General features: G+C 47.3%; 2 protein-coding genes across 5 annotated transcripts in view; both read right to left on the reverse strand.

Moving 5' to 3' along the window:
* The window catches only part of LOC114010756 (CMP-N-acetylneuraminate-beta-galactosamide-alpha-2,3-sialyltransferase 2-like), a 7602-nt gene extending 5774 nt beyond the window's left edge, over positions 1-1828 (reverse strand). For 2 of the 4 annotated variants that reach the window (XR_008748043.1, XR_008748047.1), the window contains exon 1: positions 1729-1828. The gene's annotated coding sequence lies outside the window, so the exon portion shown is untranslated. Of the gene's footprint in view, positions 1-826; positions 1210-1728 lie in introns of those variants that run through there. The other 2 variants (XR_003552394.2, XR_008748045.1) reach the window with 2 other exon arrangements.
* Positions 1829-5347: 3519 nt separating this feature from the next.
* LRRC14B (leucine rich repeat containing 14B) lies at positions 5348-10209 on the reverse strand. Its single transcript, XM_005232331.3, has 2 exons — positions 9305-10209; positions 5348-7797 (listed from the first exon to the last, which is right to left on the reverse strand). Exons 1-2 carry the CDS (start codon positions 10207-10209, stop codon positions 7152-7154), a joined length of 1551 nt encoding a protein of 516 aa, XP_005232388.1. The 3' UTR covers positions 5348-7151.
* Between the last annotated feature and the right edge of the window lie 2708 nt (positions 10210-12917).

Below are 12917 nucleotides of genomic sequence, written 5' to 3' on the forward strand. Positions count from 1 at the left end.
CTGTCCTGGGCTGCAGGACAGAGATGGAGGATGAAGAAAAGGGAAGAAGGAGAGGGAGTAGGACAGAATCAGAGAGAGTAAAATAGAAGGGAGCAGCAGAACGAGTGATAAAGGCAGAAGAGAAGAGGGAGCAGGACAGAAGAATAGAATGCAGAGCTATAGGGAATCAAAACACGATGGGTTTGTATGGCAAGGTTTGGGAAGGAGGAGGAAAAGGAGGAGAAAGAAGAAGCAGCAAGAAGAAACAACGTGTGATCAACTGACCGCAGCTGCCGTTCCCCATCCCCCTGCGGGGAGGAGACAGGGAAATCGGCAGTAAAGTTAAGCCCCGTAGAAATGGGGGCTGGAGGGAAGGTGTTCTGAAGATTTGCTTTTCCGGCACGTTCTCCTGCTCTGACTTGACTGCTAATCAATCGCGCTGATTTCCCCAGGTTCAGTCTGTTTCGCCCACGGAGGTAATGGCGGAGTGACCTCCCCATCCTTGTGCCCACTCGTGAGCTTTTTGTTATATTCTGTCCCCCCTGTCCAGCGGAGGAGGGGGACCGGTAAGAGCAGCTTCGATCCAGCCCGGGTCACCCCCACACAAAATCACAGCGGCACAGGGAAGGGGAGGGGGGGCAGAGGAGGGGCAGGGGGCGCCTGGGGCACACAAGAGGGGAGACAGGGTCCCACGGACCAGGACTCACCACAGCTCTCGCTTTGGTACCGCTGCGAAAATGTGCCAGTTCAGACGCGCCTTTCCCCCTCTCCCCTCCCTCCCTCCCTCCCTCCCGCAGAACGCCGGCCGCTCGGCTCCCCCACCCCCGGTAACCCCCGGGTGTCTCACAGCTCTTCCTCGCAAGACGCGGCCTCCCGGACACGGCGCGTCGCTCCCTCGCGCACCGGGGGCCGCCCCAGGCTGTGGGTGACACACGGACCCCGCGGGTGACACACGGACCCCGCTGTGCACGCTGGCACCCGGCTGCTGCGGGGCTGGGCCCCCCCCACCGCAGGGCCAGGCCCTCTGTGCCCGCAGCAGGAGGCAGCTGCTGCCCGCCTGCCCTCGGGTTCCTTCTCCTTCGCCTCGCCCCGGCCGGCCCGGCTCCTGCCCACACCGGGCCGTGCCCCCGCTCCCCTCCCGCACCCGCGCCGCGGGGGGCGAGGCCGGGCAGGGACAACCCCCGCCAGCCCGAGGCGGCGCGGCCCCCGGCAGAGGGACAGAAGCGCAGGGGGCCGTGACGGCGCCGCTCGGCCCCGCCCGGAGCCGCTCCTGCCGCAGGCCCTTCCCGAGCGGCAGCGGGGGGGCCGGCTGGCCGCCGCCACGGCAGCGCCGGGGGCACCCGGGGCTGGGGCCCGGCTGCGGGGGAGGTGCTGCAGCGGGGGCAGCGGCGCGGGGCGAGCGGGGCCGCGGCAGGCTCGGGGGTCTGGCGAGCTGGGGAGGCGCCGGCGCCCGGGGGGCGGCCTCCTGCTTCCCCGCCTCCCCCCCTCAGCCCCCGGACCCTCCGGGGCTCCCGCACCCGGCTCGCGGGCGGCTGAAGCTTCCCGTGCCGCCCCCCGAGGCGGCCGGCGGGCAGGAGACACCCCCACGCCCCCCCGCAGGGTCCGCTCGCCTCCCCCGCGCTCCTGGCACCGCCCCGGCGCGCCGCCATGCTGCTCCTGCAGCGCTTATGCCGCGCCGCAGGGGCCAGCGCTGGCCGCGAACGTCGGGCTGCAGTTCTGCACGCCGAGCGCCCGTCTGTGGCTCCGTACCGAGAGGCAGCAGCGGGCGCCGCGGCACCACCCCGCAGGCAGCGCGGGATCGCGGTGCCGTTAACGGCGACCGGCAGCGCCGAGGGGAGGTGCCACCGCGCATGCTCGGCGCCAGGGCTGCAGCACCGATTTTTGGCCGCCGGGTCACAGCAGCAGCGCTCCCCCAACCGGGTGGCTGCAGTACCCAATGTTTTGTCGCCAGGTGGCAGCAGCGCCCCACCAGCCCTGTGCTGAGCACTGGCCGGGCGAGCACTGGGCCGGGTCTCAGCCCAGTTTACACCACCGGGCCCCGGGAGTGCTCGCTGCGGCTGCGGGGTGCCCTTCCCCCTGCCCTTTGCCCACTCGCAGCCCGGGCATTCACACTTATTGCCTCCGTATGCAAAAGCATCTACGTGCCTCAAGCATTTCAGTCCTTTGCGTCTGACGGCTTTAACAGTCGGGTGGTTCTTTGTGTCCATGCCCCCACCCCATTACCAAGGGAGAAGCCGCAGCACAAGGAACCGGTGGCACAAGTAGGGGGTGCGGTGTCTCCTACGGTTAAGTCCCAGCGATTGCTGTTGTTCCAGGAGAAATTCACACACACGTGGGTACCACTGGGCTTGCTTTAGTCACAGCTCAGAGCCGGGCTGCCACCCCAGTGAGTGGCAGAGAACCAAGCGATACAGCACAGCTTATATACACTTATCAAACCATTAGTCAACATCTGAAGTTTGTAGCAGTTTCCTTTGGTCCTGTCAGTTCTGCAAATCCATCGCCTGACTGTCCCAGGTGATTCATCTCCTCGGCTCCAGGCTCTGCCTTGGCTCCAGGCTCCTCCTCTGATCGTGATCTTCTTTCTGCCAACTTTAACTCACACGCTCCTTCAAGCGCACTTAGTCTTTGAACAAGCAATTCCTATTCTCATATACTATTTTTTCTAAAAACACCTGTGTTTCTGAGAGCACCTGTGTGCACAAATTGGTCATCTAGTGTTTCTCTGTTCTCCCACTGACTAACTGGCCTGGGTTTTAAACCAGCCTTGAAATAGGGCTACGCTAGGGACGAGGCCTGGTTCTGCCACTTAGCTGCTTCGGCACTTTAAATTTCTTAGTTAAGAATACATTTTCTTTAACAACATGAGCAATACTCTTACATGACAATGTGTGTTTGCCAATATTGGCAGAGGCTAAAACTCCTAACACTTTCCTTCTTACCTATAATATGAGCAGTTATTTCAATTAAGGAAGAATAATGACCCTGAAAGATAGTCTTAACATTATTATTAAAGATCAGTTTAGAAAAACTCAGCTTTAATATTTTTTCTTGCTAATTTTCCTTCTAATAATCATTTCATAGAATCACAGAATGGTTTGGGTTGGAAGTGACCCCAAAGACCCCCCAGTTCCAGCCCCCTGCTACGGGCAGGGTCACCTCCCCCAGCCCAGGCTGCTCCCAGCCCCGTCCAGCCTGGCCTTGGCCACTGCCAGGGATGGGGCACCCTCAGCTGCCATGGGCAACGTATTCCAAGTCTCACTAGCCTCACTGTAAAGATTTTCTTCCTAATACCTAACATAAATCTCCCCTCTTTCAGTTTAAAGCCGTTACCCCCTTGTCCTATCGCTAAAGGCTCGTGTAAAAAGCCCCTCTCCAGCTTTCCTGTGGGCCCCCATTTAGGCACTGGAAGGTGCCCAGGGCCTTCTCTGCTCCAGGCTGAACAGCCCCAGCTCTCAGCCTGTCCCCCACAGGAGAGGTGTTCCAGCCTCTGATCATCTTCGGGCCCCTCCTGTGGACTCGCTCCAACAGCTCCAGGTCCTTATGTTGGGGGCCTTGAGTGGAGTAGAGGGGGAGAATCACCTCAGCCTGTTGGCCAGGCTTCTTTGATTGCAGCCCAGGATTCAGTTGGCTGGCTGAGCTGCCAGTGCACATTGCTGGGTCCTGTTGAGCTTCTCGTCCACCAACACCCCCAAGTTCCTCCTGCTCAGGGCTGCTCCCAATCCGTTCTCTGCCCAGCCTGTGTTTGTGCTTGCAATTGCCCCGACCCACGTGCAGGACCTGGTACTTGGCCTTGGTGAACATCATGAGGTTTGCACGGTCCCACCTCTCAAGCCTGTCAAGGTCCCACTGGGGACTCCTACTACTGGTAGCAGAGATCTTCCGTTCTGTTCAATTAAGTTTGCAGGGTCTTGGAAAATACCTAAACCAAACTTCAGCACCTTTGTGAGAATGCTCACACCTACCAGCAGATAGCTGGTAATAAGCCATATTAAAGTACATTCTCATCTGATTTTGCTTTGGTTTAGGAGAACTTAGGCTGGACTTAGAGTTGACTTAGGGACCTTAGGCTCGACTTGGGGACCTTTGACTCAACTTAAGCTCAACTTAGGGACCTTTAGCTCTACTTAGGCTTGACTTAGAGACCTTAGGCTCGACTCAGAGTCAACTTAGAGACCCTAGGCTTGACTTAGAGACCCTAGACTCAACTTAGAGACCTTAAGTTCAGCTTAAGCATAATTTACAGGCTGTAGCACAAGTCTGATGGGGAGCGGCTGAAGGGAGCTGGGGGTGTTCAGCATGGAGAGGAGGAGGTTTGGGGGGGGCCTTATTGCTCCCTACAACTGCCTGAAAGGACGCTGTAGGCAGCAGGGTTTGGTTTCTTCTGCCAGATAACATGCGACAGGGCAAAGGAAAATGGCCTCAAGCTGCACCAGGAAAGGTTTAGACTGGACGTTAGGAAAAGATTCTTCACAGGAAGGATGGTCAAGCATCGGAACAGGCTGCCCAGGGAGGTGGTGGAATCACCGGCCCTGGAGGTGTTTAAAAAATGCATAGATGCAGTGGTTGAGGATATGGTTTAGTGGTGGGCTTGGCGGTGCTGGGTTAACGGTGGGACTTGATGATTTCAAAGGTCTTTTCCAACCTAAATGACTCTATGATTCCCCCTGGCCCAGAGAAATGTAAATAGACAGCATAAATACGCAAGACCAAAAATGGAAGACAAGCAGGCATTTGTGGGAAGCAGAAGAAGGAGGAAATAAAATACAGGGGTGGACCGGGACTGGCTTTAGGTAAGGAAAAAGCAGAGAGATAGCTGCATAGGCAGCAGTCTTCATAAGGCATCTAAATATCCTGAAATAAGAGCTTATCTATGAACAAGTTGTCTGCATGTACTGAAACAGGCAGGGACCGGCTGTTGTAGCACAACATGCTTCCAAAAATGGCCAGCCTTCACTTCCAGGTACAACCTGTTGGCTGGTTCTGCTGCCAGGGTAGAGGAATCACTACACATAGGTTTGCAGCTACTATACACATAATGTCCTGTCCCAGCAACAGGAGGTGCCACTACTCATACCAAAGGAGTAGATCCTTGGCCTAAAAAATTCAAACCACTTACATCTGGCTAAGAAGTCATGGGTCAAGTCTAGGATGGAAAGAACAGCAATGTCAGAGAGACAAAAGATAAAGGGTAGAGGTGAGGAAGGGAACATGTAGAACTCTGTCCAAATATAAGCAAGACCATACGGAATGCAATTCTAGCAGTTTTCTAAATCACAGCTGCTTGGCTTGGCAACTTAATTCTATTTTTTATTTTTTTTTAGTGCTCTGTAAACATAAACAGGTCACATCCATTCACTTCCAATTTTACCATCATATGTTTAATCAAGAAAACATACTAGAAGGAAGAACATAAGAACTTAAGACATCAAAAAATCATTTAAATGCATGCTGTGGAACCTGTAAGCTCTGCTTAGTACTCAGCCCATTGATATTTATTTGTTTTTTGTAAACTAGGTTAGTAGCTGCTTGCATATTCATATGATGGATTCAGCATTATTTCAAGTAAATTGCCTTTGTTACCTTAATACTGTATCTTTAATACTACAATGATACCTCAGCTCCTGCTACAACATTGACTTTCAGTGCTGTTTAATCAAGTTTCCATGAACTGTTGAAGTATATTTAAGGCAGAGTGCTGAGCATTAACCTGAGCATCTTTTCTTTTTTTTTTTCCCTCCAGATAACCTAGAAGCTAACCAAGTCTCTAGTTCTACATTAAAGCAGTTTGGGCTCTGGTAGAGTTGACAGAGGCTATTAGGAGAGGTCTCAGATCGGCTGACAATGGGTAAGATTCATTAATATTGTTCTCTTTGGTCTGTTCACAATATTACAGGTGAGAAGCTGAGTAGGCTATGACACTTACCTACTGCCCAGGGATTGCTCCCACATTATAGTAGTCTCCCCAAATTTGTTTTGTGGCCCTACTGCTGCATCCTGACACGCGGCTGGCCCCTTTACTCATGTTCCAACACAGTGTGTGGCTTAGTCTGGGATTCTGTTTACTCCATCACACACATTTCTTGCACTGGAGCTTGCCAAATAAACGCTTCCAGACACTGGTTCTAATTCTGTGGCAGAATAATACACAGTCTGTGCAAAAGGAGGCAGTATTTTATGTAGATGAACTTCTAGTTGCTCAGCAGCCGGCTTTGTCCCTTTTCCACATCTTTGAAGTTGGCATTGGATTCATTTTTCTATGCGTGTTTTCAACACTAGTCTTTTTTTCATCATTACCACTGTCCCAGACTTTCTCAAAGCAGCTGAAAGCAGCAGGGTACATTCTACCAGCCCAGAAGCTGATTCAACAAAGGGAACAGCTTGAGGCACTTTGCTACTGACAGTGCAAGCATGGCTGTGCAGCTCTGTCCTGGTACACCTTTGTAAAATACGCTTGGCAAGAGCTTCAGCAGAGTCCTCATAGGCTGCTTGGTATTGCTGGGGGAAGTGGAGAGAAATCCCCTGCCAGTCAACAATTTGATTTTCTGCCTTCTCGGTATGGAACTTTACTCCTCACCAGCACAATGTATTAAAAAGACTCCTTAATTCCCCATGCAAAAGGATGTTTATCGTTCTTGCTTCTGCAGAGGAAAGATAGGCACAGGGACACGTAAACATCCCCACTATTGGGAATGTACTGGATAAAACACAGTCCGGTGAATTCAGAAGGCCAAAGGCAAAAACAAAAATTGTTTTAGGGAGTCATAAATGAGGATAAGCATGCAATCTGTGGGACATCTTGCTGGACTTGGGAAAGGACTTTCCTGTCTTTTCTGTAGGGCTGCAAGCCTCACTGCCAAATCCAGAGGAAACCGTGTAAGAAATCGGCGAGGCTTAGACACCTATTGTCTTACTGAGAAACAAACTCCTTTTGTGTAAAATAATAAGCTGTTAAGTGTCCTCCCCTCTTTTGAGAGCAAGCAGCGCTTATGCAAAGTGTATGCAATAGATACAGCATAGTTAAAATACCTCAGATGATCAGAGGCTAAACAGAAGTAAATTCAGCTGAGAAATTAAAGAAAACTCAACTGATCAATGAAGGCACAGTTCTAGAAAAGACTAAATTAACTCCCGATTTGACAGAACATTCTTATCACCATTGTGTCACACCTTTAACTCATTTTGTTAAGAGAAGTAGTGAACTTTTCTAAAGTCTCTTTGAAGGACTTGATCAAGTAGGCTCCCAGTTCATTGTTCGTCTCCTGAACAGCTGCGTCATAACTGCCAAAGAGCGGAGTTGAAGCCTTCATATCCTCCCTGTTTGCTTGGAGTAAAATAAGGTTAAGCTCCTCTGCTACACTTTCATATTTTTGGTGGTCAAATCTGCAGAGACTGGCATCATCAATTGGGTAGGTGATGCCAGCAGGGTAGCAGTCCCTTGGAACTGGGAACTCCACATTCTTCAGCATTGGCAGCTCACAGAGAAATGTGAAAAGACGTTTAAGTGCTTGGGATGACAGTGGGTTTCCAAGAAACTTAAACTCCTGTAGTCTCTGGCAAGGGCTTAAACCTAATATCAACATGTAGACGTGAGTGTCTTGGATGTTACAATCCTCCAAGGTAAGACTCCTGAGCACTGAAGAGGAACGGCTGAGAAGCTTAAAGAATATCGATGGGTAAAGGTCAGGTATATTATGACCACTCAGGTCCAGGGCTTCTAAGTGATTAGCATGGAAGCTGTTGGCTAAATAGGCCATATCAGCATGGTTCAATGAGCAGTTAGAAACATCCAGCATCTTCAGTGGAGTTTTTAGTGGGCTGCAGAATAAAAGAGAGAAAAACTTTTAAGGCATAAAACATTGAAAAGCTACAGTTACAAGATTTCATGCAACTATCCACATTATGAATACAACCATCTGCCACATTCATTATTCTTTCTAAACTCTTTTGAGAAACAGAAGCATGTGCCAACAATGATGAGTATATTTCCCTCCTGAAATCAGTTCCATGAATTAGCTCCTACTTTACATGACTCCAGCTGTGTTGTTTTAAGGGGGATTAACTTGGTAACATTCTCTGTGTCTATTCTGTAACCAGTTGTATGTTGACAGGAGTCTGTTACTTGCTGGATTAATAGCAGATCGTAACTACCATAAAAGCATTGGTGGTTGCTGCTTGTAGAAACCTCTTATAATTCCAGAGATTTAGATAATTTCTAAGGAAGGATTAATTCCAATATGAAAGCTGATCAGTATTCTAACAAGACATCTGCTTTTGTTTCTAGTTTTGTTTTTAAATGCTCAAGAGGTTACGCTGTATTGTTCTGGAGTTGCAAAGAGACCTTCTGATGAAGCAGAAGGTTGTAAGAAGTGTACCTGAAATTATGTGCAAATATTCTAGCTGAATATAAAATAGTTCTGACAGATGAAAATGAAGAGAACCCTTTCACACATACTAAATCTTAGTGAGACTTCTGCCACAGACCTCAGCTGGATCAAGGTTAGAAATTTGTAATTTATTTCCATCAATATAAGCAGTGTGCCATTCACAACTTTTAAATTAAACGTCTTTTTTGTACAGGAGGAATTTTAGATCAGGGTTATTTGTCTGGATGAAAGTTTTGTCTGCCTTGGGTTTTTTTAGATGCTCTGAAAAGCCCACAGTTAACTTATTTCCTGCTCAAATATGAACACTGTTCACTGGCAACTTGTTATCTTTTAAAGAATTGCCAATTTTCCCCAGGAATTAATCGTGAATATTCATACATTAGTTTAATTTGCATCAGAAAAGCATCAGATCTCTCTTCCCTTGACGTCAACAGAGACAACAAACATAAAAGATTTGAAACCGAAGTCTCAAATCAGTCTGCTATCCCCCCTGCCTACCTAAAAATACAGTATCTGTGGAATCAGTATATTTACTGCTTGTTTTTTTAGAAGACAAGAATTCACTAGAGACCCTGAAAAAATACTTGTCATATGGCTAAGTTCTTGCACCAAAGGCCAGCCCAAGCTGATTGAGGTCTAAGCTCAAGAATGTGCCAAATCAAAAATGTTTGGGTGTACCCCTCTCTTACGTGGTAGTGAAAACTATATTCTCCTCATACTCATCAGATGGGCTCTGGAAGAGCCAGGTCTTCTATGTGTGTTAGGTATATGTTGGCTTCCCATTCTCCCCAAGAAATACTGTTTCCTAGCTTCCTGCTGTCCCTTCTCACACACCCCCTGAGATATACTCACTTCCCCTTATTCTCAGATTCTCAGCTTGCTGGTGGCACAAAGGGCTGTTCTTTACGGTTTGACTGGAAGCAGGATGACCAAATTACCTGAGCAGTTTCTGTATTCTTCCTGTGAGTATAGAAAATGGCATGCTCAGCTCCGTCAGCTGCGTCATTTCACCCATCTTTTCTCCAATGTTAGTAAGCATCCGTTCATCTGTAGCTGTGAACCTCTGCACATTAAATGTTCGTGCTGGCAAGGTCAAGGACATCAATAGAGGGAAGTGCATGCTGTTGAAGAGTATTTCCAAGTGTTCCATTTCCAAGCGAACATTGTGAACTATTTCCAGTTTGCGCAACAAAGAAGGATCAGTGAGCTTTATGATATAGAAGAATTTCTGCAAAGCCAGGTTGTCAGATCTTAATGCCACACAGCAGATCTTCAGTGGACAATAGCACTTCTTCAACAGGGCCTGCACTACCAGCTCATAGTTCCGCTCTGTAACAAACAAGTCAATTAGCACATCAATACTGATTTCAAAGGTACCTGGATTGCACTCTGTGTGTTGCAGGTGAAGCAGCAGTTCTAAACAAAGCTTAGAGAGCAGCTGTGTCCTGGCCCACCTGCCCATTGTCTTCTTACACTCACAAAACTGAACTTCAACATCTTTTATACCCGTCAGGTCAACCACTTTCAACCTTTTCACGTAGGGAGAAGGATGATTCAGCACATAGTCTTTCAGCCCGGTCAGACAGCTTTCCAAGCATACTAAGCATGTTCTATGGCTCAGGTCTTCCTTGTAGTCCACAGTAGTTCCCAAAAGTTTTCCCATGTTGAAGTCAACAAGTGGCCAGTTCTCTACCAAGTCATGAATCACATCACCTTGCTCCAGTAAATAACTGGCTTTAAAAAGAAGAGGAAAAAGATTATGGGCAACACTGCTGAGACTCCTTCTGGCAAACTCTGCTTTTGACACGAATGCTTCAGCACTAATGAATCGGAGAGACTTCATTGTTGCTCTGCGCTCCTTGCTGTCACGAGGAGTGACTTTTGCATTTAACTAAAGCTCCTAGTTGCTTATTACCTTCTATTTTTATTTGCAGCTGCTGTTTGCTGCTAACAGAAGCCTTGCTGGGAAGGCAGAATGAACATGCTGATCCTCTGCTTTCTATTTTGGAGCTATACTGTGATTCTGCAGTAATTAACTGTGAGATCTTTGGTCAGAGAGGATTTATTCATTTAAACCCTCATATTTATAACAAAGCTAACTCAGCTAAGTACAGACCACTGCCCAGCAGGAACAGTAAGATCAGGGCAGCACACATACATGACAATATTTCTGTAACTTTCCTATGCCATACAAAAAGGCACTCAGGCTTCCAACTTAAACATATAACACGATCTGTATTCCACTTTCTTGTACGAAAAATGATACGCTGGGGGTTCCCATGCTGAATTCAATGGGGAAGGTTTCTCAGTTAGCATCAAGATTCTTCAAACAATTATAGCCATAAGGAAAGACTGAGGTGATACAGTCATTGAGCTACACAATGTCCCTCCCTCTATTTTCCCCTTCCAATCAGCAAGGAGTAGTTAAATACTGTGGCTCCAGTGGAAAAGACACAAGGCTCTAGAAGAGCTCAGAGCCTTAGTGATGGAGACACTTGCCTGTGATAGGAAACTGAGGGTTAAGTACAAGACAAGCTGAACGAGACAGAGCACAGACTTGGAACTTTCTCATAACTTCCCAGACAAGCATCCCATTGCTGTTGCTTTGAGCAACAGATGATCTTTCCTGTTAAAAAAATCATGGTTTAAGCTGGCCGGTCAGTAAAGTGAATAAAAGTCATTACCGATGACTGGGATGAAGAAGGATCAAGTAAAGCAGTCTCTGGGTATGGGCTGTGTAGAAGAATGCTTCAGTAGAGTATGTTGTCCTTGGCTCCATGTTGGCTAGCATGTTAGCCTTGGTCTAATCCAAAAAGAAGAGCCCCTTTCTGCCACATATATGAAACAGATCTATATATGTTCCTAATAAAAAACAAATACCAGCTGGGAAAAGTAGTGTTATTCTACCTGCATATTTGGGTCATAAAGAGAATCTGGGTTTATACCGTGCCTTCCTGTTTCCTTCTGTCTCGTTATAAAATACTATTATTTTTAGTAACAGTAATATTTCCTTCTACTTTGCATACTTCCTTGACTGAATTTGCAGACTTCAGCCAATCATACTCGTGTACATGCATATATGCGTGTAGGCAGTGCGTGCAGTGCAGTCAGCTATTCTGAAATTCCAAAACTGATTTTGCCGGGATCGTATTTCTCTCTGTCTAGATGAACACATACACAGAAGTGCTGGTAATGCACAGCTGTATCCAACTGTAGCTAGATGTCAGATATTAGCTTTGATTGTAAGTTCATGTACTTGCAGGATCCAGAAGTCATGTAATATCCTTAAATCATACAGTTTATTTATCCTCACAGAATCTTGCAAATGTCAGGGGATCAAACACTATGGGGATCTTGCTGCCACTGCTCCCTTGAGACAACAGGGATTTTTATCATAAGTTAAATAGGCCTGCACCTTACTTTAGACTTCATGCATAAGGGAATTAAGCTTGAAGAGCTAATTGCTCTGACTCACTAGTACTCATTTAGGAGCATGCAACCTTTACCTCCAGTTTGCATCAGCTCTGCAATACATTGTTGAAATCACTGGTATTTTTGTCTAATGTTGAACCTGCAGTGTCTGTTGTGCCTGATTAACTGAGAATCTCTTCAGTTTTGATATTCAGTCTCTGCCTCTTTTGGGTGCCTATCCCATTGGATCATATTCCATTTTGCTCTTTTCCCTATCTGTTCTCTATCTGTTCGAGATAGTCTTTATTTGCATACAAATGTTATTTGAATGTCACAAATAGCTCTACAGGCAGAAACGCCCTGTCTCAAGCTCCAGTTTGTAGGAGCTGGTGTGACAGTGAACACGGTGGTGAAGTCTTGCTGGTGACAGACTGTAACAGGTGCTCAGAAGGGACTGTTTGCTTGATTTTCAGGGCTTTTAACAGAACTGATGGTTTGGGTGTTCATGCTCTCCTGTGCATTCACATCTTTTGCATCTGGACACTCTTTCATAAGGTCTTCAGATCTGAGAAGTTGGTCTGAAAGAACAGAGTGCATTGCTATCAAACAGTTTTGTTTCAGCCAGAAGAGATGCTACCTCAAAAGCTCTGCTGGATTACAGTCAATGTGATTTATTCCTGTAATGTGATCTCAGCTGTTTGAACCAGATTCATGAGGTCAGGCTCTGTTGTCCTCACACTGGGCTTAGATTTCTGTCGTGAGAAATCTTACTGACAAATGTGTATCACCCTTCCCAGAAAAAAGCAGCACAGCATGGTAGAACAGTGCCAACAAAATAACTTAAAGGTAAACGTTGGCACTCATGTAACGTATTATACCATGAGTTAAGGTGGGATAGAATCTATTTTGTTACTCAAGCAAGTCGCTCGGCAAAAACGTAAGGCAGAAATTTCAATTAGTGACTTGCTTTAAGTAAACTCAGATAGAAAAAAAAAATAATTTGACAACTTTATTCATTGGACTTTTTTGTTTGTTGAAATCTAGTTTCTCCAGAAACGATTCTAAAAGATGGATTTTTAAATGCGTCAACCACAGAAGTGTAAAACAACACTGTATGGTGTAAGAAGCTAAAAGACGAAG

This window comes from Falco peregrinus, chromosome 7, assembly GCF_023634155.1.
Source record: "Falco peregrinus isolate bFalPer1 chromosome 7, bFalPer1.pri, whole genome shotgun sequence".
NCBI lineage: Eukaryota > Metazoa > Chordata > Aves > Falconiformes > Falconidae > Falco > Falco peregrinus.